This window comes from Corvus cornix, chromosome 2 (genome assembly GCF_000738735.6).
Source record: "Corvus cornix cornix isolate S_Up_H32 chromosome 2, ASM73873v5, whole genome shotgun sequence".
NCBI classification, from domain to species: domain Eukaryota; kingdom Metazoa; phylum Chordata; class Aves; order Passeriformes; family Corvidae; genus Corvus; species Corvus cornix.
The window spans coordinates 95,273,339-95,299,204 of NC_046333.1; the positions used below are offsets into that span (position 1 = coordinate 95,273,339).

Here is a 25,866-nt window from a genome sequence, read left to right on the forward strand (position 1 = left end):
TGAGCTGTTTGTTTGTTGTAAGCAATACAGAAATTGAATAGTCTACTCTTCCCTAAACAAATGTCATACAACATTGGATGCATGCAAACTAACAATATATTACCTAAAGACAAGCTAATTACTTGGAAAGTCTAATAGAAAATTGGATTTCACTAATGGATAATTTTGTAGTTTGCTCCATGCCCAGCTATTCATCATTTGCAAAGAAATTGCAGTGAGCAGCTTCAAGGAAATAAATGAAGGTAATTAAGTTTTACAGAACTGGTACTGAAAATCATCCATGATCTTCCAAAACCCTCATTTTTTTCTACTTCAGATTTGGATTTTTAGAGGAGAAATCAAGAAATGGACATATCCACACGTAAATGCACTACGATCTATTGTATGGGATGGCTACATTTAATTTGATTTTTAAACATGCAGTACTAGAGTACACAGCCCTTAAGCCAAAAGAACAAAGCGAAAGAATCAGGAAAATGCTATAAATTAAGATTTGCTTATGTGAGTGGAGAAAAGCAGCACAGATTCTCCCTGGAAAGTCTAGTTCTAGTTAACAAAACCTTTAACATGCAGTATCGTAAGTATCCACTTGGTGGTTACTTGAGCCTACAAAGGAGATGCTTTTTTCCATCTCCAAGAATCAGTTTTGCTTTCCATTTCTCTTTTAGTAAGAGAGAGCATGCAGACCTCTGGCTGCATTTTACAATCTGTGGCATAACAAGACGTGAACACGTGGACTTTGGGTATCCTAGGTCACTCTTGCCATTAGAAACAAATTTAAAATCAGTCTGGTGCAAATTCCCAGCATAAACTCATTTCAGAGTCTGCAGCCATAAAGCTGTATTGATTTTAATCTGTATGACAACATGATAACTTTTCTGGTAGTATCAGCTGTAGAAATGTCTTTTTAATGCACTGAAATAATAAATCTGGTCATTTGACTAGAAAAGATGACACTTAAGTTTTTCTCTTTTGAGCTAGCACATATCTAAATGATCACAGCCCTGTGAATGCCATCTGTTTAGTATGTGTAATATTCTGCCCATTTAAATTACTTTGAACCATTCATGTAAATAGCAGCCCAATACCACAGGGAATTAGCTTATTAGATGGTGGGGTGTAACTTTCTTTCTACACAACCCTAGTGCAACTTCTAAGTATTTCTGGAATTGCTTCAGACACTCATAAAGGGAGGCTACAAAGAGCCAGATGCAGTGATGGCATAATGAGATCACTTGGCCTGAACTTGATGCAAAGACTAGAAACTGTGTACAGAAAGACTGGAAAGCAATCTCAGCATTTTCCCTTCTTTGTTCTCCCTTTCACACACTGTGGACAGGCACACAACATGCCACACAGCAGCAGATTCCACTGGAGAGCATCCTCTTAGGCTTGGAAAATTGCTCTCATGCCACTGACTCCAATCCCATGCAAAGAAAATTCCACTTATAATTCCCCTCACAAACTGATTAAGCTTCATCTTACAGCTAATTTTCCTTTTGGTGACTGGTAACATAAACAGGCAGAGGATGTAGCAGAGAAGCAATAGGCAATATTGTGTCAGGCATCATTTGGGATATGTGGACAAAAATTCCAGAATATTTTTCAAATCTTAATTTTTCCATCTTGTTTGAAGACTTACAAGCAAACCACAATCTGCTACAGTGTTTTCCAAGGTATCTTACTGGCTTCTTCAGGCAATACTGTTTCCAAATGAGAGGAAGAAGTTGGCATGAGGTTAATAAAGAAATTAATTGAAAGGGGATGTATGAGAAGAGCAGGACAAGGAAACTGATATTTGGAATCTAGAAAGTGGTAAAAGGGAAGGAGAAAGCTAATACCTTTGGCTTTCCTGGGCAGCTATGCCTAAGAAATACTTCAAAAATTAAAAAGCAAACAGGACAAAATATATTAATTTTTTTTTATTCTATGTATACATGGGAAAGCTTTTTCTGTCTACACTTTTCCTTGTTTAAATCAGTGAATTATCCCAGGCTTTTCCCTTGCCCACAAAGCTGTACGCTGTATTTTATACTGTGCCATTTTTCTGCTTCTGGTTCACAGTGTGACCCAATAAACTCACTGCTCACTGATGCCATAAAACTTCTGTGAGTAGTTTGCAACATACTCTTTTTGATTAATGGCATAAATGAGAAAATACGTTTGGTTTCCTCTGGTAGACTCAGAGCTCTGCAGGGGAATTTCACTGCCTAAAGGGCATGTTCAAACCTATGTCTCACCTTGCGAGGTATCTCAGCAGCAACTTTTCCAAAGGAAATCAGAAAGAAATATTTGTATGTTAAAATATATTTTCAAAGTAGATTTGAACAGCCCTTAAAAGTTTCTTGACCTCCTAGAAGGAAATTAGGAGATTCGTACCTGCCGTGTGAAAGATTTTCGGACACATACCCTATTTCCATAGACAACCAATGACAGAAGGTGATAAAATCAAAGAGAACAATAAGTCCTAATGGACCAGTTTTACAGTTCATTAACTTGAGTGCCAAGGTAGTTCTTAATGACTGATTTACTTTCTTTCTTCATGAAGAATTCAGTAATTAGGAAAATAAGGTCTAGCGGCATAATAGGACTTGAGCCCGCAATGCAGTTTGTGTCTGAAGGTGATGAGAAACGTGAGGGCTCAGCAGCTCTTTGGGCTGAGGACTCCTCTTGGCCCTGGTCTGAGGAGCTGCTGAGCCCCTGCACAGGCACAGAGCACAGGTGGATGCCAAGCCAGGCTCCTCACCTGGCTGTGCCGAGGGATCTCACTCCTGGCCACTGAAGCCTGTGATTATTCCACATCTGAACCGTCACCAGTGATGTGCAATTTTGTGATGTGCCCAACACAGTGACGAAAAGGAGACCAACTTGATGCTGACATCATTCTTTAAGCACTAATTCAAAGATTAATTGGGCATGAACTAATTAAGTTAATCCTGGATTATTTTTACTGCCCCTGATTTCACTTGCCTTAGTTCTACTAATTAATTTCCATCAAGCTTTATTCTAGGTTAAAATGAGAATAGGAATATAGCTTCCTTTAGGAACACAGGAACACAATGTGAAGCAGCCACAGTTTAATATCTACAGAAAGCAAAGGTTCTCTGATGCAGAGGGGTTTTTTTAAGAAAAATTGCTGTGGCACAGAGGGACACTAAGATATATATGTTTCACGGAGGATGGACTACAATTGACTCTGTTAGTCTTAAGAACCTTGAAGTTTAGGGAAATCTGAAATTAGACTTGAATTTTGCAGCTAGCAATAGATTGTTATTCAAGGCTAAACCACCTGATCCTGAGTCACCTAGGCTTTCATTTTTTACTAAATCCAAGCTTTCTGGGTCAATTATTGACCTGTTCTGAAGTTCTCTATGTATATGTGTACAAGAAGGTACGTATACACACACACACATATTTACTAGACTTGTCCAACTTTTCACACCCACAGTTAGTGAGATATTTAAAAATTCAGAGTCTGAACAACTCGATACAACCCTTTGCCCCGCCTGAATGCTATGCTGAAATCTTTCAGAACTTTATTCCCTGCAAATGCTTCCTGTGGGATTTACCATAAAATGAAATGGGTAAACTATCCAGTATGCGTGTCAGCCAACTTGCATTTGCTTCACTAAGCTCCGTTCATCTTGTACTTTTATTTTTTTTAACTATTAAAACAATATTAAAACTACATTAAAACCTATTATTATTATTATTATTTTCTTAGTCTATTTCTTCATATTCCCTAATTTCAAAGCAGCAGATACCTGCATGTTAAAGCTAGAATTGCTCTTACTATGTGTAGCAGCTGTTTCCAAACCAAAGAGGAGGATGTGGGCTCCTTACAGACCCCAAAACGGGGTGAAGTTTAGCTTGTATCTTAGGATGAAATGAAAAGTGCAGCCAGACACCCGACTGATGCTGCCTGCTGGGCTAACTACCCTGATCCAGCTGCTGAGGGAGCAGCATATGGCCAGGATGGGAAGGAAGACAGGACTGCTTCTTTCAGCAACCATTTCCATTAAGATCACCTTATCTGCAATATCTCATTGCATCTTTAAGGTGCAGACATTTGATACAGCTGAGTCAGTGGGACAGTTCTGCCTCCAGCAACCCAGAGTGCCTGGCCCTGCAATGTGCCTCCCTGCACCAGCCTGGCGGCATCCTCGGGGCTTGCTGACCTCTCTGAAAATAATCTCAGCAAGAAACAGCTTTACATTTCTCTGCCCTGTTAGCAAGCTGAGAAAGCTCCCTGGGCAGCAAGGAGTATCTTTCACTGGGGGAAGGGACTGCACTAGGCAGGCAAGACAAAGAGGAAAACAGGGAAGTGGCAGTGGAAGAGGAGGAAGGAACGTGCTTGTTTTTTCAGCAGCAATTAGAGAAGCTCAGCTGTGACAAATAATCTGGTCTGAAGTCTCTGTATTTGGTTCCTAGCTTAAAGTCGGGTGTAGTTAGTATTTGTTTTCAGAACTATTGTTGAAACACAAATGACACATACACAGAATTTCACAGACATTTAATAAAAATACCTAATATCCTTTGGGGATTGCTGACACACAGAGAAGCCAAATCCACATTTTAAAATACATGTGGGTTTGGTAGTGCCTAAACTATTACCCAGACAGCTTAGGACCGAGAAGTAGGGACTTATGCTTGACCTTCCCCCACCATCTGCATCCCTTTTCCATGTGGTTTATGTCTCAGGATTGTTCCAGATATCAGTATGGCAGATCTGCAGTTTTGTCTCCTAGGTGGCAGCAGTCACTGGTGAAGGTTGGCTGTGTTCAAGCCTAGCTGGTACTCCTACAGAGGAATGGCTGAACAACACTCCTCCTCGTCCACTTATTGTCCTAGAAATGTTCAAAGAGCATCCCAAGATGGTCAGAGACAGCTTCTGAAAACATTTTGTATCAGACTGAGAAACGGGATTAAAATGTTTTAGTTCCTAGCTGCCTCCTTGGTCTTCGCTGCTTGCCACATTCCCAAGAAACAGACTGCATCGCCAGTGCCTCAAAAGTAAGCTTCTCAGTAAAAGGATCAGGGGAAAGAAAAAGAAAATTTGAAAAGTCAGCTCCAGCAGGTGAAGAAGTGAGATGGTGGAGAAATCAAGAAAAACACTGATAGAAGATGTGGCTAATGATGATTCTGCTTCTGAGACTCTTTGGAGATGAAAGTAGTTTTGCTCTTCTTGGATCTCCCTCCCCACTGACAGTCTCTAGAAAGGAAAGCTGGAGTATGTCCAGCAATATTTCTATCCTTCTGTTTCTTTTCTTCCACAGTCCACCATCTACTTAGAAGCTCAATTTCAAGCCCTGCTCTGCCAGGTAGAGGAGAACTGCACTGATCATGTAAAAGGTGTGGATAACAGCAAGTTTGCTGCACCTGTGTTCTTCCCTTGCTGTTCTGAGAGGTAAAATTCGATCATGTCAATAGAGACATCTTTCTTTTTAAAGACTTGTCAAGGAAGTATTTCTCATTAAGTTAGACATGATGCTAAGAACATATCACTGAACCGAACTCTCTGAACAAAGACAGTGAACATCTGCACCTGGAGTGAGGAAAGGATGCCAGGATCTTCCTTGCTGCACAGGAACACACGTCTGAGTCTTTGACCCCTCAGAAACGTTAACGAAGTCAGATGTATCAGAGGCTGTCCCGTGGAGCTGACCACACCGTATCAGGGACACAGCCGCAGGTGCCAGGGAGACAATGAGAGGGCAGGGAGACAATCTATCGATGCCAGCATCCTCGGACCCAGTACACCCTGCCCGTTTTGGCAACGTATCCGACGTGGCCGCTCGGCTGGTGTTGTCCGCCGCCGCCGAGGGAGGCAGGACACGGGGGTGCCGGGCAGGGGCCAGCCTGCGCCCCGCGACCGGGGGCTGGGGGAGCTGCTGGGGAGCCAAGGGGCGACCCACCGTGGGGGCGCTGGGGGCTGCGTTACTGAAAGGGCATCTGAGTCGCTTCTCTCTCTTCCTCCATTATCTCCGGGCGGAAAAAACGGGAGAAGTTACTCCAGAATAAATTACAACCTTTTTTTTTTTTCCTTTCCCCATTTGTCGGGAGACGAAGCTTTCACCAGAGGTACCTGTCCGTCTCCAGGCTGCCTCTTTCAAAGTATCGAGCAGCCGCCTGAACGGCAAAGGGTTTCCACAGCAGCATCCATCACCCTTCAAACCCCTTTTATTCTCGGGTGAGAAACTCGCAGAGGAGAGGCGGGGGGCGCGGGCAGCAGCCGCCAAGTGGCTGCAGGGGCCGCTTGGCACGGGGGAGCGCAGACAAAAGCCGGCGGAACTACGTGGCTTAAATTCAAAAGGGGCGCTCCGGGCTCCGCCAGGGCAGCCCCGGCCCGGGGAGGGGGCGGGAGCGGGGCAGCCCGGCGGGGGCTGCGGGCGCCGAGCGCCGGCGGGAGTGGGACGGGCGTGCGGGGGGCGCAGCGCGGCTCCCCCGGCCCCGCCGCCGCTCGCTCGGGGCCGCCGCAGCTGAAGCGGCCGCCCCAGCCCAGCCCCGGCGCGGCGATGAGGGGCATCCCGGGCTTAAAGCGGCTGCGGCTCAAAATCTGGCGGCGATGCGCCCTGCTGCTGCTCCTCCTCTGGGCTGCCTGCTGGGTGGTGGTGAGCGCTGCGCTGTTCCTCCTCCACAGGAGCGTCTTCTCCGAGCGCTGCACGGACGAGAAAAGCCACCGGATCCTGGCCAGGCTGGTACGTGCCCCGGCGGGACGCGGGGCATCTCCCGGGGGCTGCCCGGCAGGACGAGGCGCGGGCGGCCCGTCGGGGCTGCTCTCCGGGGTGCCCTGCCCGGCTCCGGCCGCCGGAGGTGCCGCATCGCCGGCGCCTCCCGGTGCGCACGGGCGGGCGGCTGCCTCCCTACCTCCCTCCGTCCTTCCCTCCCTGCCTGCCTCCCTTCCCGGGGCGAGGTCAGGTGCAGGCGGCGGGCCGGCTCCCGGGCGTGGGGTGCGGGTGCGGTGCCCATGCGCTTCGGAAAGGGCAGCTCGGAGAGCCGAATGCTCCGAAGCGGAGGAAAGCCTTCCTCCGGGTGTTGGGGGGTTTTGTTTGTTTTTAGCCGAAAAGCTGTTTGGACAAAAGTCGTCTTTCAGAAGTGCCAGGCAGCATGGATCGCCTCCTTTATGTCTGGAGGGGGCTGGCGTGTAAGATGTGGTTAAAATTCAAGAAAGGATTTGCGAATATTCATTGAAATTTCCCTTAAAAATAATAAGGAACAGATTTAGGATTGTGTAGGAAACACTTTGAGAAGAGGAGCAGCGTGGGTTAATGCTTTTAGTTAATTTTGTTTCTTAGTTAGGGTATCTGTAATGCCGGTGGTTAGCTGGGAAGGGAGGAATCCTACTGGGAATTAAATAATCTATTACTGCAAGGAAGCAAAAACTGATCATAGATTTTCCTTAATTCTGTATAATAAAGGAAAAGCAAGTGTAGGCAGCGGTCCTGACAGCGTGTTTTTAATGGCAGTGTGCTCCAGGTTCTTTACCTCAGGAGCCAGACTGAGGTGGGGCTGAGCTCAGGTTTGCAGCTGAAGGAATGATTCCTGCCTCCTCCTTACGTGCTTGGGAAGAACACTGATATATGGAGGTGCACGGAGCCATCAGGTTCAGGGAGGTCCAGGTCCTCGCCATCACACTCACCAATAAACAGATGGACAGAGACTTGTTGCTGTTCTTCAGTTTGGAAAGCGTCAGGCAAGGCTTCAAAAGCCCAGGGATCAGATTTCAGACGCAAGCTTGGAAAGTTGTCTCTATCACTGAGAGGTAGCTCAGTTTCAGACCCTCCTTCCAGAGGAAGAGTGGCTGAAATTGCTGTGCTCATCTGTAAGTGAAGAATCAGTACTATCGGTAAGGTTTGTAAGCAACAGTTTTCCCAGATGACGTTAGAAAGGAATTGTCCTTCTAATGGAATATAGAAAATGAGCTCATCTTCATCAGCCCCAAAATAAGTCTTCCTACATCTTCTGAGCACAGCATGAGTTTCACAGTTACAGAAAGTGCAACTGAGCAATGAAACAAACAACCTGATAGCTTGAGTATCACACCTTCCATTAAGCAAAAATCTTTTACTATTCATCTGTCAGTAGGAGATGAGCTATTTTGAGGAAGTGGGTGAAAATACCCTTGCAAGTGGCATTTCTGAAGGTTTTATTTTCTTATTCTGAGTAAGATATCCATCTGTGCAGATGTGTACTGCACTGAGAAGGCTGAAATAGCATTGGGCAATTTGCAGGGACTAACTTTAACTCTCAAAAAGAATCCCTCTTCCTCTTTCCTAATTCCAGTCTCATCTTCATTTACACTGAACACACTAAATCATAGCAATCAATTTCTGTTGCCTCTGGAGAAATCAATTCATTTTGATGCCTTCCAAACCTGGCTCTGTATTGCATTTACATAGAAGTAGTAACTAACAAGGCAAAACATCAGTCTCAGGCCACTGATGGCAGTACAGTGAGTTACTTAAATTTATATAAATCCTAAGCAAGGTTTACATTAATTTAATCTTTTACATTAATTTAAACCCAGATTTTTAAACTTATCTTGATAAGTGCACTGAGGACTTTAAAAATTATGTAGCTAATTTTAATAAGAAACATATGAGCAAGTCTGAACCATGCTTGTGTTTGCATTTTTGTGTAGTACAGCTGCTTCTTTATAAGGCTTTTGGCTTAGTATCACTATCATATTTTAGTTTTAAGAATCTGGCACATAAAGAAGAATCTGTGGCCTTCAAAGGTCGATCATTAGGTTGATTTAAAGCTGTCTCATCAACAGATCTCAAAATTCAGTCATTAAGACAGGGATGGCAGTGTGGAGGACCATTTCTGAAAGATTTCTTTGGGGAATTGATTCTTCCTTTTATCAGCAGGATGATAGACAGTCTTGCATAGCGAGGTCTGCAGTTAGTGCAAAAGTTCCTGGGTTGGTAAATAATAAATGGTTCGTCTTGTCATGGCAGGGTAATCTGTATTACCTGGTTAAATGTTTTCAGTCCAAAGCACCAAATTTGTGCTTTAATACTGTAAAATGCAAGCTCGTACACTGGGGAGCACAATAGTACAAGCCATGCCAATATGATGGAAGATTGTCCTGTAAAACTGTGACTTTGGAATGGATGTAAGGGTCAAATAATTGCTTCAAGATGAACTACCAATGCAGACTGTGCCTCAAAGCCTGATAGGAAATGGTTCAATCTTCTTGATTGTTTCCTTGAGCAAGCCTTTTTGAAAGCCTTCCTTGCCTTGATGACCAGCTGAGAATGCACTTCTGGAAGGCTGATCTGTGTTTCATCACTGTGAGACCATGAGCTCTTTGGTCAAGGCCTCTTCCACAGATCCCAGTTTGCAAAACACTGCACAAGTTCATTGTAAGAAGAATATGATTCAGACACTGTTTGTCAGATACTAGGTTAACAATCAAATATTTATAGCTTAAACTGAAAAAAACAGCAGACAAGTCCTAAACAGCAACCAGGTTCAAAAAGGATCTGTCTCCTGTCTGTGAAATCTGAGTCTGCTTTTTCCACAACTACTTTTCCTCCCTAATGCCATTAAGAATGATGTGATGTCAACACAGGAAAATAAGCTACACCTTGCCATGTTTGGCTACAGGTCATGGTCATGTGTTCTAGATGCCAGAAGTCCATGCATGTGGATCCTCTGAGAGTGAACCACAGAAAAATAGTCCACAGGGGCAAGTGCTCACCCGTGTGAACCCAATTACATGACTAAGCCCTATCTTCTCTTACTGTAGCAGAAGAGAATGAGACTGTGGTCTGTCAATAGAATTTTAAATGTGCTTATACTTACAATCCAAAGAAGACCCAAAAAATTCCTTCTGTTTGTAATTTTCTTTCAAAAAATGCTTAGAGATCTGGATGGTAAGAACTGCTAACCTAGATTTTGCTGAAAAAACTACGTTTTCTACTTTAAAAGGTAGGGTAAAACTGTATTACATTCATAGGGACAGATTTTCAAAAGCAAGAATATTGATCTGCAGGCTCTGAAGCCTGCAGACAGTCCAGTGAATCTCCTTGGCCATCCTGATGAGGATGCAGATGTGTGTGTGTGTTTCATACATGCATGGACTCAGTGTCCAGACAATCGTGCAAGACACTCCTTGCTGGCATTGCATGTTGTCACTTCAGCTGTGAGAACATCACAATGTAAATAAATTAATTTTATGTCTCTCTGAACTGCTCTCAGTGAGCTGTTTCAGTCAATTGATCACCATTCTTGGATTTTGGACTTAATCCTCCACCCATTCCCCAGTGTGTTGTCTAAGGCTGGACTCTAAATGCTGCTTGGCATCAGAACATATTCCTCTGGTGTACACACCCGAGAAAATACATTACTTGAATGCGATGGTCACGTTCCTTGTGTGTGTAACAGCCAGTCACAAGTGAGGTGAGGCTCAGGCAGCTGCTGCAAGTCCTGAACATGCAGGGGGATCTGCCAGCTTGTTTAAATCAAGGTTCAAATGCCAGAAAGCAATGGAGGTGGATGACACTGTCAAGCTGCCTCACAGATGTTTGGCTTTCTACACCACCTCTTCTATTCCCCTTCTACCAGAGACCTCTGATCATCCCCTCTACTGAGCATCCCAAAGCAGTCCCTACACCTGCACTTCTGAATGCCCATAGGAATATATCAACTGCCTTGGCTTTTGGAAATTATATTATGGAAATTATTATGGCTTGAGAGAAGGACTGGTGAGGGAATCCTTGCAGTTCTTTCACTAATTTGCATTGACCACTAAACTGTCAAGCAACAGTTCCCTTGCTTCCAAGGCCTGATTTCATTCCAGTTTAAAAAAAATTAAGTATTGAAGCAATTAATATTAAAATGTCACTTCTGATAACTACATATAATACCTGAAAAGTCATTGTGTTCTGCAGCATTTGCATATTCAAAAATTCTGAAAGTTCTTGGTCCAAAAGGCATTGAATGCAACCTCTATGTTTTCTGGTAGTACAGGAGGAGGTTGTCAGATCTTCCTTCAAGGCATGTTGAGTGTAAGGCTGAAACCTGCAGAGCAGTGGAATGTTCCAGAAATCCAGCTACCCATGGATTTTGCTGTAGTTTAAGTGGTGATGTCTAAGTTATGCTGCCCCGAACCTTCCAGAGAAGTCCTGCATTACTCTGGGCCTTAAAGTGTCATAATCCATCATCTCACACAGCAGAGCCACAAATGTTTCAAGTTTGTCTCACTGAACCCATGTAAAAAATTTCAGATTAACAAGTCATCCAGTCCCTTTCCTAGCCCCTGAAAAGCCTGTCCTTTACTATCCTCAGAACCCCTGTTTTGGAGCAGAACTCCCCTAGTAATAGATCGCTAGGGAATTCTGAAAAACCACTGAATGACTCACTGGTTGTAGGTGTGTGTTTGCAGTTCCACGGCTGCTGCAAACCTCTCGAGCTTAGGACTGTTGCTCATTATTTGTCTTTCTTTTACATGGTCCACGGGAGCATGGCTCTACTATGAATATTCTGCTCTTTCACTCCAGTGCCTCGACTACAGCAGCGGAGCCCTGACTGGGGACCTCTGTGAAGACCTGTGCGTGGCACAGAAGCTGGTGTACAAACACTGCCTTTACTATGATAGAGGTAAGAAGGTCATTCAGGCTGATTGGAGAGGCCAGCCCATCATACTGAAATCCAAAAAAGAGATCTTTTCCAGCTACCAGCACCTCAGTATGCTAGAGGAGGTGGAAACACAGGATATCCCTGAAACAGAGCTTCTGCTTATGGTAGCTTTGGAGGTCAAAAATGCCCTGGGGCTAGAACTGTCTAACAATACCATGGGGCCCCTGTGGACAAGGAAGAAGGGACCACGTTGGAAAGCACAGGTGGCCAGCATGTGGTCCTTGCTCCAGCAGGAAGAATATATCTACTTCAGTTTGCTGCAGGACCTCAGCAAACACGTGCTACGAATTATTGGCTCTTGTGGACACTTTTATGCTGTGGAGTATCTCACAGCTGGACATGCCTGGCACAAAACTCTTTTTCCCTTGGAAAATGTGATCAGCCCCTCCCTTACTGGACAGAGAAGCAGGGTGAGAGCCATCACTGATATTGCACTCAGCTTTCTGGACATGGTGCAGCATTTTGATAATGATTTCTCTCACCGATTTCACCTGTGTGACATCAAACCAGAAAACTTCGCTATCAGGCACGATCTCACGGTAAGTTAGGTGTTTGGGGTGGTGTTCCAGGAATTTGAGATCAAATTCTAGTCTGAAGACAACCATGTAAAAATGACACTCCCCTCCTTGTACAGCTTCTGGCTAAGTTTTTGCAAAGCCAGTGAATTTACAAGCATCAGGGGAGATTCTCTACTGCTTTTCCTCTTTGTAATGTGTACAGCCACATTTTTGGAGCACTAAATCCTCCTGCTTCTTTTGAAAACTTCTTGCTCACTTCTGTTTTGTTTCACTTCTTCAAAGGCATTGGTGCAAGGTCCCTCGGATGTGGTGAGGCATGCCTCCTTGAGGCAAGGGGATCTCAAAAGCTCTAAATGAAGCTGTAATTTGAGTCATATTTCTGGTAGTGATGCTGAAAGGAAAAAACTGTATGAATTTAAAAGCTCAGGCTGAATTCGTGGTCTGACACAAGGGTAACTCCCCACGTCCAAACACACACATTTGTGCTTCAGTGTTCAGCTTATCTGTCTGGAAACTATGCAAGGACAGCGACATGAAACTCCCTGCTACTGTCACTCTTTGACTTTTCATTGTGCAGCTGTAACTCAGACCTGAATAGCTATGCATATTTTCTGAGTAGTGGTGCAGCTCACATTCATTCTGTGGACAGAAATTCCTCTGGTTTTGGTTGGAATTTTGTCTACAGATTGGGGGCACCATGCAGTAAGTGTTTGAACTAGGGTCCCAGTTTGCAGTGTCGTCAGTGGAGTTTCTGCACTCTGAGTGAATATAAAGCATTTCCAGGAACTTTAATACTGTTTTTAGTACTCACTGAGTGTTAGTGTAACACTTGTATCTTCAGAGTACTAGACAAACATTGCCTAAACATACAGTCATTAAGAGCAATTAGAGTGTTTCCCTTCACCCTTCCCTCCCTTCTACTGTTTATTCAGGTGCAATACAGCAGCTGAAGAGGGAATGGGTGAGGAGCTACAGCAAGAAACTAAAGAAAGCTGTACCACTATTTAGGCAAAGCAGGAATTCCTCAATGCCCATCTTCCTCAGTTACTCAGGGCTGTGGCTGCCTGTGGCTGCCTGTGGCTGAGCACACGCCAGAGCATCTGTTTTACAACCTACTTACACAAAAACATTAAATTTAGGGAAAGGGGATGAATACCGGATGTGTCTTCTCTTATGAGTCCTTTCAGTGAGGCTTGCTTTGCCAGGATCTTCCAGTGACCAACCAGTTCCAGAATGGGAACACGGCAAGGCAGCCTCTTTTTTGTCCCTTATGTTTGTTTTAAGCAATTTTTTCACTTGCTGGTTTCTTGTATAGGAGAGAAAAAAACCTTGTAATAGTACCACTATTCCTCATTTGAGTAATGAGACTTCTAATGCCCAAAGAAATGTGCCTGGAATGCAATAGTTTTACTTTGAGGATTATTTTCATGTGGTGGGGATAAGTCTCCAGCCTTCACATGCTCTCCTGCAGCACAGAGAGGAGCTGTCTGCTAGATCATCCAGAAGAATTTTAAGCTGCCATGGAGCCACATAAGGTACGCAGTCAGAAGGAGGTTTGGGTGAATGCACAGTGCTCTGGGAGAGAGCTTCCTCTTTCACCAGTACTTCAGAGAAAACTGGAAAGATTACAGCACCTTAAACATGATTTTAAATCAGGTCATGAGCCAATTTGGGTCCTTCCTGTATTTTCTTAGGTACTTTTTTCATCAACAATGATCGCAGCAAACCCCACCAAAATGTAGCTGTTTATAGGCAGAGTATCACCCAGGTATGTCTTTACAGAGTCTAGCTGGAAGCCCACACACTTTCGTAAAAGATGAATTTCAGTGAAGCCACTGAACGCTTTGGCAGCCACATATTTGGGAACCGGGCTGATTTTCCTAGTGGAGCAATGGATCAGATTGTCAAATGTGCTCAGTTCTGGCAAAGACCCCGCCTGGGAGGTGATGCAGTGATGCTGGGACTGGGGAAACCCTGCACTGCTTTCACTGTCTCTTCTCCAAAGAACTGAGCAGCAAAGTCACAGAAAGCTTAAGGAAGTGAAGAAAAACAACAACAACAACAAAAGATTTGCCTGCCCAAATGTGAAATTCCTTAGGCTACATCATCATTATAAAGCTCTCCAAAAAGCTTAAAAACACTTATGTTTTTAAGATATGCCTCATCTCTGTAAGATTTTTCCCTATGGAAAAAGGAGTAGTAAAAAATGAAGATTAGACCATGTTCTTTATTTTGCCTGTGGAAGGTTTATTTGGCCTTCTACCAAACCAGACATCATTAGTTCCTGGGGTTGATCCAGTTGCTATTCCAGTCAGACAGTTCATCTTCTCCTGTTACTTGGGAGGTTGAATCTTAAAAATAAAACTACCATTTGAGCCCAAGTAACTCTGCTTTGCCCAGGTCCCAGACATTTTCTCCTACGAGAATGTGTGTCAGATGCTGCAGGGGAACATCCCTGATCCTGACTGCCAAGTGTGAAATGCAGCTGGCTGCATATCCACGACGCTGGAGAGAGGTCGCCTTCCCTGTGGTCACCCACAGCTTGGCTCACGTCAGGCAGCTGCCATCCCCTTACTGGATTCCTTTCTTTCCCTCTTTATTGCTGTGATTTCTTTAATGAAGCATTCATGGCTGGAGTGGCACTGGCAGAAACTGAGACTACAGCCCTTTGCTTCCAGAGAGGTCTCACCCTCAGCACAGGCAGCAGTACTGCAAACACTTTGTGCTGCGTACACACTGCTCTGAGAGCCTCATGTCAGGGGGAGGAAAGTGACTGACCCCTTTCACTCATGTTTTTTCTGCTGTGACCAACTTCTGGCTGGACTCTGTTACAGGACATATTTCTAGACCGTAAGAACAAGAACTGTGCACAATAAATGTGTCAAATGTGTCAAAGAAGACTGGACAAAGCCAGACCCAGCTTTCAGCAAAGTCAGGGATCTCCTTCTACAGCTGAACAGACTCAAACCCACTGAATGCAAGGACAGGTTTGCAGGAGCTGTACCAGGTGCAGCTATCTCCTTTCCACAGTGGCAAAGTCAGGGGTTTCGTTTGAATGCAGAGCTGTAAATGATACTGTCTGGCCATGGGTAATTGTGCACCATCTTGCACAATTAAGAGATTGAGGTGCCATCTAAATATGCTTCACCAGCAAGTGAATCAGTCTTCAGATTGGGTAGTTCCATTTTAAAGCAAATCAATCCAATTGACCCCAGGGATGCATTTTGTTCACAAGCAATTTTTCCATTCCCGGTGTCATAAGCATTGGTTGTTTTTGTTTAAAAAGTGGTGTTTATAAGGCTAGTGTGGCTCAGTTAAGTGAAATAAAGCCCTTGTGATCCTGCCAGCAGATGCTCTCAGCTCAGCATTTCCAAAAGCAAGCAGCAAAGAATGCCTGCTCAGCCCTGTCCCAGAGGCTGTGCCGTGCCAGATCTGATGGGATGTTTTGATTCACAGGTGGTGGCCATTGATGTGGATATGGCCTTTTTTGAACCCAAAATGAGGGACATCCTGGAACAGAACTGCACGGGAGATGAAGACTGTAATTTCTTTGATTGCTTTTCAAAATGCAATCTGAAAATCAGAAAATGTGGAGCACAGAGAGCCAATAACAACTTGCAAGTGAGTAGACACAGCTGTTTTATGAATCCATTCCTTTTAAAATCACACTGACTATAAAATCCATGGTATGTATGAGGAGACTGTGAGATGAAGACAGTCAGGTTTTCAAATGTGTCCACGTAAGTGCCAGTCCTGTTCAGAAGTCTTGTCTTGGGGCACACAAACAGATCTTTATATTCACTATATATAGTGCTTATTTGCCATGGTTTTTGTAGGTGTTAGCCCAGTGCCTCAGACAGGAGAGCAGAGTAAGTAGGGGTAGGGGATTAGCACTTCTGTCTCCACAGATGGTAATGTCACATCCTTGAGTTGTACCTCAAATCCTGTGTTCATTTCTGGGCCCCTCACTTCAACAAAGACATTGAGGTGCTGGAACATGTCCAGAGAAGGGCAACAGAACTGCTGAAGGGTCTGGAGCACATCTTGTAAGGAGTGGCTGAGGGAGCTGGAGATATTTATCCTGGAGAAAAGGAGGCTCAGGGACATCTTATTGCTCTCTACAACTACCTGAAAGGAGGTTGCAGTGAGATGGGTGTTGGCCTCTTTTCCCAAGTAACAAGCGGTAGGGCAAGACAAAATGACACCAAGTTGCATCAGGGAGGGTTTAGGTTGAACATGAGGAAAAATTTCTGAAAGGGTGGTCAAGCATTGGAACAGACTGCCCAGGGAAGTGGTGGAATCACCGTTCTTGTAAATGTTCAAAAAGCTTGTAGATGTTGCACCTGGGAACATGGTTTAGTGATGGACTTGGCAGTGCTGCACTGACACTTGGACTCAATGATTTTCGAAGTCTTTCTCAACCTTAGTGATTCTATGATTCTGTGAAAGTTGGGCGGCTGCCCGAGTGTAAGCAGGGGTTGTGATTCTCCACTGTACAGATGTAGTGTGTGGGTGAAGTGGGAAGGGGTGTCCATGGGGTTCTTGGCCCTGGGATAAGGTGTCTTACAGATCACCCAGCTTGTGTTGGTGGCACTAGTGCAACAGAGAGGCTGGGGGTGTGTAGCCTGCTGACCTTTTACCTGTTCCTCCCACCCTGCCACCCTTGTTACGCAGAATCACGGAATTGTTTCTGTTGGAAAAGGCCTTTAAGATCACCAAGTCCAACCATTAACCCAGCACTGCCAAGTCCACCTCTAGATCACGTCTCTAGTGCCACATCTACACATCTTTTAAATATCTCCAGGGATGGCGACTCATCTAATTCCCTGGGCAGCTTGTTCCAATGCTTGACAACCATTCTGGCAAAGAAATTTTTCCTAGTATCCAATATAACCTTCCCTGGCACAACTTGAGGCCATTTCCCCTTGTATCACTTGTCACTTGAGAGTAGAGGCAGACCCTTACCTGGCTACAACTTCCTTTCAGGTACTTGAAGAGGACAATAAGGTTCTCCCTAAGCATCCTCTTCCCCAGACTAAACAACCCCAGCTCCTCCAGCCACTCATAAGATCTCTGAGCCTGAGAAGAAGGGTCATCCCATAGCTAGAGTGTAGCCTTTGTGGATGCTCCTTTTCTATACCTCCCTCTTCGAATAGCTGAAGGCATTTTGGATTCAGGTGACGTTTTGCTACAGTCCCAGGGAAGCAGCAGGGCATTAGTAGCTTCTGGAACACAACAATCTGCTCTTCTTCCTTTCCGCAGGTAATTTGTGACAAAATATTCCGTCGCTGGTTTTCCCCAAGTCTCAGAGGACCACTGGTTTCCCTGCCCCTGCAGCTGCAGCTGCAGCAAGCCGTGCAGGAGTGTGCTCAGCCAGGGCACACAGGTGCCACCGGGCACCAGAGGACTTTGAAATCTCTCTCCGAGTTGTACCGCCTGCTTCGGGTCACTCAGCGAGAACTGCAAGGGGCAGAGTAGACACAAAAGGCAGAACTGCAAAGGCTACATCCCAGTCTCTCTGCCATCCCTCCTAACCTTGTACTTTTACAGCACAGAGATTGCTTTTCTGCTATGCAAATGAAGTTCATGGCTGCAGGTGCAGCAAGTCCTGTTAATATCCTGTCAAGTGTTAAATTGCTTTACATTACTTGGGTTCTGTTCTTGCTTATTTTCCTGAGCCAGTGCTACCCCTCTCCATCAGCATTCATCACATCCTTCTGAGCTGTAGTCACTGCTCAGATAGCATCTAAGTGTGATGCTCAGAGGATGCATTTACAGAAGAAAAGTGTAAGTGCAGCAAAACTCTATCAATAATTAAAATAATGGGTGGGTGGGTGTGAATAAGTACATGCATGGTGTTTGTTTTAGTTTCTCCATCATATGAGGGGTTTTTTTTACAGTAGAGACAGAGTGTTCTTTGTGAAAAAAAAAAGGGGATCTCAAGCAGGGAAATGTGCTGTCACACAAGCAAAGAGCTGCTTTTGTACAAAGCAGTCCTTTCTGATGTCCCTAAATGCATTTTCTCTGGGGCAGTGCGTTACCTGTGTCATTGCTAACTTTTTGGGGAGAAATTATATAAAAGCTCTTCGGACTTTTCTAGAGCACAATAATTATACCCTTGCTGAGTTCCCATGTGGGTACTCATATTCTGCAGTGAAGAAGTATGAATAATGCCACTGGATTTTCCCATGTGAACAAGCCCTCAGGCACTTGTACATCAGAGTACTTGATAAGAAGCACTCCTTTGCCAGAGAGCAAAATTGCCCAGGAATGTCAACAATCTGTCCTTTGCACAGAACAATATCCAGACCCAGAGTTTTCTTCCACAGTATTTTTTTAATGAACAAAAGGAAAATTTTTGTACAAATCCATTATCTTGCAGTCAGTTACATAAATAAAGATCTCTAGAGTAGCTTAAAATCATTAACTTTGCCTTTCAAATGTGCAGAGTTGTGGCTGGAAAAACTAGCATGGTTTCAGGAGACACTACACGTGCGTAGGCCCAATAAGGAGCAATGTCTCCATGATCTGGTTTGGTATGTGGACATCAAAAACCCCACAAACAGGAATCCCAGCAGCCTATGGAAGCCCTCAGCTTGGAAGAACTCAATGTTAAGACTGACAATACTGATTTATGGATGTGAGACATGTAACAACACTTAATCTGCTCCATCTTTATGTCCCTCTGGCTTATGGCAGCTGTGAAGCCTGTGAGCCCTAATTAGACATAAACTTTCCATTTCTGTAGTGGTTCCTTAAAGTAAAGCTAAAGACTGCCTCTGACTAGAAAAATGGGATCTGCTTAGGAGACTTTGACCCCTTAAAACCTAGCTCAAATTTACAGACTGGTGCTAGTGGGTTTTTATATATATTTCTTGCAATAAGCTACCATATTTTTAAAAATCACGCTAGCCCTCAAGAAACTGAGAGCAAGAACAAAGTTAGCTGCCTTGCCTGGGGCAGGACAAGCTGCTGCTAAGCTGGTGCACAAGCTTAGGAGCTCCTGCCTGGTAAAGCTGCTCTCAGTCCACTTTTCTCCTTTAACCAGGCAGGCAGATAAGGTTACAATACTTTAAGATCATCCTTTGCAAAAGCAGGAAGGCAAAGCAGAATAAGAACAAACATGGATTCCAGAATTAGCCCTGTTACAAAGTCATGAAATAGATGGAGAAAATAATTAAGGTTAGAATCAGATTGTGGTAAAGGAGTGGGGATAGGTAAAGCATCAGATAGAGAGAAGACAAGGAAAGAGAGATTAAGGAAAAATAGAAGAAAAAAAAAAGAAGTAAAAAATATGTCCCACTTTATGGAAACATGATTTATGATGTAAGATTCAACAAAGTCTCATTTAGTCTGAGGAAGAAGAGACTGAAGATAAACACGATAACTCTCTTCAAAAACAGAAAGGTTGCTAAAAAGAGAACAGGAGAGAACTTCCCTGTCCAGATTTCCTTGGTGGATATGCTTAAACTTACAGCTTAAACTGTAGCAAGGAATAAAACAGGTAAGACATTTGTTATAGGCTTTCTGATGGAAAGGAACAGTGAAGATATGGTACAGATCATCTGGGAAAGGCTCAGACTTCACAAATTGTGGTTTTTAACTACAGGCAAGAGTGAGAGCTTGTCAGGAGTTATGTACATGAAGTTACATCAACCATGCTGTGTTTTATCTCCAAGTCATGTGATTATGTTATCACCAGTTAGCATTTGTGGCTCCCTCACTTACCTTATCTATGCAAATCTGTCAGCTCCCCTGGGAAGGGATGGCATAGAGATCTCCGACTGTGCAAATGGTGCTACTGGTGTGATCCTGCACCACCTCCCTGCTGATGGCACTGATCTTTGCTAGGTCAGGAGGGACTCAATATTTATCCCAAATGCTGCTGGGGAACCTGAAGATCTTATATACCACAGTGCTCCTGTTTCCCTGGTCCCATTCTTTCCTCCTTCCCAAGCTCAGAGGGCACCTTCAGGGAGAAGCAGGTATCACACAGACCCTTGGCACTTTGCAGCAGTGTCATATTCCCCTTATGGCCCCCCACATAATTTTCAGGTTTGCATTTCAGACAGGAGAAATTTCTGCTGGTTGGGATATTCCACTTCAAAAACAGGTGGAAAAAACATAGTGAAATGAAAACTGGTGGCAGCCAAATGCTGGTGGAATGTGACTCTTCTCAGAAGATCCTTTTTCCTTGGCAGGATACAGGAAGGAAAGCTGCCTTTGACAGATTTCTCCAACCCCCTCAGGGCCTGGCTGCAGCCACCTCCACCTGGCAGGGACCTCCCTTCCCCACACCACACTTTCCCAGGACATTAGGTTTCACTTCTTTTCGGGATACAGAGAATAATCCCCAGAAACTTCTCAAGAGCAACATAAATGGGTTATTTGTCCTTGGCTGGGCTGTGAGATTGCATATCACTGATGCAGCCAGCTCCAGGCAGGCTTTGGTGTACACCTTCAAGGACACAAGAAGAATCTGACAGGCTCTGTGAACACAGGGCTTGATTCTTCACAGCCCCCTGTGTGCTTTGTAAAGTCACTAAATCCTGGGGAACAGGAGAGAAAGTCCTACCAGTGAAGCAAATGGAATACTGTAATTAATTAGCACAGGTACCAATGACCAAAACAGGAATAAAACAGTAGTTGTGCCTTTATGTCCCTTGGACAGAAATAAAAATGTAAGACACTGGTTTAGTTGACATTTACCTTAAGGAGGCAAGTGCAAACTGCTGTAATTTGGGCCTGTATGGCTTTACAATCACAATTTTGGTGAAAATATCTATTTTTTTGGATGGAAAAATCCATACAGCTGTTTGACAAGAAGAACCAGGCCTGATGCTCCTTTCTGACGAAACCCCTTTCATGCTGCCTTGGCAGCACTGCCCACTGAAACAGCCCTGGCATGAAGAGATACCCAGCTGGCCTGTGCTGCAGAGGGCAGGGCCAGGTCAGATGGGTGTTGAGTCCTGGGTGCTGCTGAACGCCGGCAGTGCTTGTTGCAGTATGTCATGCATTTAAAAAGCTTTTAAGCCAATTTTGAAAATGTCTAACATCCTTAGTTTTGTTACTTTCTAGCTGGAAAAAAAATGCAAGATATTTTGTCAGTTTTACTTAATTCAAACTGAAAAGGTTTGCGAAGGAAAGAGACAATAATTGAAATGAATCACAATTTCAAAACCAGTGTTTTGTCTGGCCTGGTATCTTCAGCATTTTTTGATGTTTACTTTTCATCCTGATTCAGATGAAAAATTTCATGAAAGCTCAAAATCTTTTGCAGAGAAGTTTTCATGAAGCCCCAGTGACCAGGCCCAGTGCAGAGGAAGTCCACACACCGGCTTTGAAGGCATCTTTGCTGCCCTCTGCATACTGGCTGTGCTGTTAACCTGGACTGCAATGCTTCCTGCTTGGTTCCTCTCTCTTTCCAGTGTCTCCGAAGCACATTCCTACTGACACCTCTCTTTGGTAGTTAGTGCACTGTAGCTTTGCAAAGATTCTTCCCACTGCTCATCCCTTCTGTGTAAAAGATGACTTACGTAAGTTCACTGATAGCATTTGGTTGCACTGGGAATGGCCGCGTTAGTCCAAGATGTCTGTTCCCATTCAATTGATCTCAGCCCCATCCCTTTGCTCTGTCAGTCTGTTCCCATATCCTTTTTGCCCCATAAAAGTGGCATTACCTCCTGATTAATTTGTACCACTCTGCTGAATTAGTGCCTTAGTCAGCAACTTCTACCCCATATTTATGGCTCTCTGTGAAAGAGGAATGGCATTAAGTCATTGTTTATTCATTCTTTGCATCTCAGCAGCATGTGCTTCAGCTCTGCAATAATCCACTGTCTGTTCCACATTTTACAAGAGGTGAGTCCAGTTGGAGGTCTACTTCATCTTTAGGAAATCTTTAGGAAAGATAAATTCAACCCTGTGCTCAAGATTTTCACAGAACTACTTCTGATTTTCTCCAATTGGCATTTTATGCTCTGCAAAAAACATCTGCAAGCAATAGTCCTGCACTAGGATGATGTAAAACAGAGCAAAACTCCTTGCCCCAAAGGGTTTATGTGGTCCCCCTTGTGTTTTTAGGTTGACTTCATGGTAACTAGCCCAGAAAAGCAGGGCATTTTTATAGCCAGGGTTGTTCTTACAGATGCTACTACTCCCTAATATGAATTCCCAGATACCCTCTTCAATGAGAGCAGTCAGATACATTGCTGGAGGCAGCACTAGAGATAGCAAAAGATATTTGGGACTAGGAGAGAAGAGAGGGAAGGGTTTGCTTTTTTTTTTTTTAATTAGAAATTTTGACTGAAAAAAATGCTTTCTGAAGAATGGCATCGCATATTTGAAGAAGTTAAGGACTCCTCACTGATAATTTTTTTCCTTTGTCATAAAGTGTAGACCCAAGCTGCCCTATTTTTTTTGTGTAGATAAAAAAAGAAAAAAAAAGGTTGAAGAAGCCATGTACCAGGTTGCCTGTCTTTCAGCAGATCATATTGTCATATGTAATGGCCAGACAGGTGATAAATGGCAGCTTTTAATGAGTTTCTGGCTCTAACATGGGAGCCTTGTAGTTGTAATGTCAGTTTATGCACCTGGACAGCCAACTGTAAAATAAATCCACAACCAGTATCAGTGGATTCAAACAACCAGATAAGCTATTTTGGCAGATGCCTTCTGAAGCCTAGTAAAGATGAAAAATGAAATCCCTCTGTCTGGGCTGACCTGTAGCGAGTCCACACAACAAGCCAAGTCACTCTGCAGGAGCCTCAGTCACTGCCACTTTCCTGGATCCTCAGTGAAATCAGGAGAAAGACTACTGGCCTTTCAGTAGCAAAAAAAAGGCAGCAACACCTTCCGAGGGAAAGAACGAGATGCTTGGAAGAATGAAAATCCAGGATAATTGAACTCAGAACCAAAGAGATAAGAGACTCCATACCAAAAAATCAGAGAATGCCAATGAATTGATTGGGGAAAAAATCCCAACATTTCCACTGTAGTTCTTTAAATAAAAAAGTACAATAGCACAGGGGATATAGCTCAGTCATCGCCAAAGCCATTTGTTGTATGCATCTAAGGATCTGTCAGATAGACTGTGAAGCTGTATAATGACATCTGCAGCCTAAAGGCTAGACAGAATAAAATCACATAGAAAAAGCTTTTAGAACTACTATTTACATAATTGCATAAAACTGCCCTAATTAGCAACAGCCAACATTGGCCAATAAGAGAAAAAGGAGTGTTTTTCTCACTAGAAGTGTTATTGTGTCTATAAATTAAAGTATAGCAAAATGCTGAAATCCCTGAAAGGCTACAATCCATAATCCTGTGGGTAAAGTTTTGATCCTGTAGCCTTGGGCCCCGGAGCAGCAGAGTAATTGCTGAGCTCCTTTAAACACCATGATTCTTGGTGCCTTCTGCAGTGCACACTTCTCCTGGAAACTGGAGGGGATTTTTCCTATGCTACAAAATGTGCCTAAGTGATGTTGGCAGCCAGAAGGATGTGCGTATGATCCAGTGCATAATCACTTCCACAAGCATCTGCTGCTAGTGCTTTCAAGATACATGTAATCCAAGCCAGAGACTATTGTGAATACCTCTCATTTTCCCTTGCTGGTTCCTTAGCAGTTAGTTTGCTTCTAGCTAGTTAGAAACAGAATCCCCCATCCTGTTTAAATTGGTTATAATCTCTCCAAGATTCATGCTACAGCAGGAAAAGAACAAACTGCCTTGAGTTCAGGATGGGTTCATTCTCTTAAAGGTACGACATACAAAGCTGCAGGAAAGAACAGAGGTCAGTTTTTATTTCTAAAGAGGAAGTTAAATGTAAGTAGCTGAAAAAATAGATATTTCAACCAATATCCCATGTACATGTATGAGCTAACATTCCTCTGTATTTGCATAATTCAAAGCCCTCTGCTTCTTTCAAGTTCAAAAGAAAATTAAAAAAGCACAATGTGTTTACTACTCCAAATTTCACAGGTATGATAATTAGTTCTTTCCCATTTCTATGTCAGAAATTTCAGGTTGTATCTTTGTCCCTAGGAAACTGATTTTTTCCATTATCCCAAGAAAGTGAAGAGCTGGGAAAAGTCAGCTTTATTTTTTTCTCTTATACAAGGGCTGTTAAGAATCATTCTAGTCTTGCAGGCAATTATCAATGGCTGAATATTTATTACATGAACTAGGGCCTATTTAATGGGATCAAATGTCCAACAATAGGTAAATAAATATCCAAGTAATTACTCCAGTGTTCAGAATTTCTTTTAATGTAACGATACTAGCATTTGTCTATCTGATTCTAGATTATATATGCACATATAAGTGCTTTGCCAAACAGATGTTCAGATGTGCATTTGCATGGATTCAGCCTACATCTGACTGTTGGAAAAACTGTGACCAGAGCATGGAGGAACACAAGCCAACCCTTGGAAAGTTATAACCATGGTCTTTCTTTTAGTCTTTGTATTCTATTGTTTGTGGAGTAAAGGCAGTGTACACACAGATAACTCAGGCATTCCATTGTTGAACTGTAACTTCATGTCACAAATGCTGAGTGGGTAGACCACAAATGCCTGGGGTTTTATTTTTCATATTATATTCTACATAAATTGAGGAAATGCAAGAGTAATTAGCAGCGTGAATGAGCATCACACAGTGTACAGAAATAATGAAAAGTTAACAGAATGCTTAATCAAGCTCTGCATTTTTACCCATTGATTTCACTGAGCTTTCTTAAGTAATTAAAGAGTTACATTTTTTGGATCAGATTCTAGTCTCCAGCTCTTAGAAAATATTGGATAAACAGTATTATATTAGCCAAAGCAATATCACTGAAGAGGCATTAGATAATGCAAGTATACTGCCTGAATTTCCACTGTCATTTCAATAGTTGTCTTTCAAAAGTGAAGAAATGAAGCCAAAAGCTGGACAGGACAGTGATAAGCTCCATGGAAAAGCCTGGAAATGGGCTCTGAAGGGACAGATCTTCAGTCCCACCTCATTCATTTTGCATTTGTTTCCCCCTGAATATGAAGTCACATGTGATACTGGCATGTTTTAAGGCTCAGGCTGGATTTACAACAGCATGATTTGCTGGCATTTTAGTGTGTGCTCTTGATTCATGTCAGCAGCAGAGCAGGGGCTCCTTGAATTTTAAATGGGCAGAGGTAGGAGTAACATGAGCAATAAACTCATTTAATAAAACTGAGAATACAGATGTTTAACCATAGCCCAGTGCTTGTTTCCTTTCCATAGCAGGAATCTCTGTGGAAAGACCGACACATGGCTGCACCCACTTGGACACAATCCAGGGATGCTCACCCACTCAGACACGTTCCAGGGATGTTCCTCAAGGACTGTGGCACAGCCTGCTGCTATCCCTCCATACACACTGGCTCACCAATGATGCCTGGCATGCTGGCGATGAGGCTGGGCTCTGAGCTCACCTCAGGCACCTCCTCTTGTCTCTAGGGCAGGTCAAGGAGCTTGGGGGTGCAGCTCAGGAGAGTTCTTCTCTCTTGTACCTGAAAAATGAGCAGATAGATCAGGCTGCCCTGCTGGCTGAAGGCTGAATCTTGGCCCCTCTCCTCTGACAGCACTGACCATTAGGCAATGAGTTACAAGTGTTCACTCTCCCAGTCCTTGAGCACAAGCTCACTGGGAAATAAAAATGACTTCTCTAATGGATCTCCATAGGGTACTA

General features: G+C 43.7%; 1 protein-coding gene across 3 annotated transcripts; it reads left to right on the forward strand.

Moving 5' to 3' along the window:
* The first annotated feature begins 6,450 nt into the window (after positions 1-6,450).
* DIPK1C (divergent protein kinase domain 1C) lies at positions 6,451-25,392 on the forward strand. Of its 3 annotated transcripts, XR_005601488.1 has the most exons (5): positions 6,451-6,698; positions 11,508-12,185; positions 15,621-15,785; positions 17,427-17,951; positions 21,445-25,392. XR_005601488.1 is itself a non-coding variant. In XM_039549503.1 (4 exons), exons 1-4 carry the CDS (start codon positions 6,516-6,518, stop codon positions 17,640-17,642), a joined length of 1,242 nt encoding a protein of 413 aa, XP_039405437.1. In that variant the 5' UTR covers positions 6,451-6,515; the 3' UTR covers positions 17,643-25,392. The 3 variants fall into 3 exon arrangements, 2 of the variants coding, with proteins under 2 accessions (XP_039405437.1, XP_039405438.1); XM_039549503.1 differs by having other exon boundaries at positions 17,427-25,392; XM_039549504.1 differs by having other exon boundaries at positions 6,474-6,698; positions 11,470-12,185; positions 17,427-25,392.
* Positions 25,393-25,866: the final 474 nt, after the last annotated feature.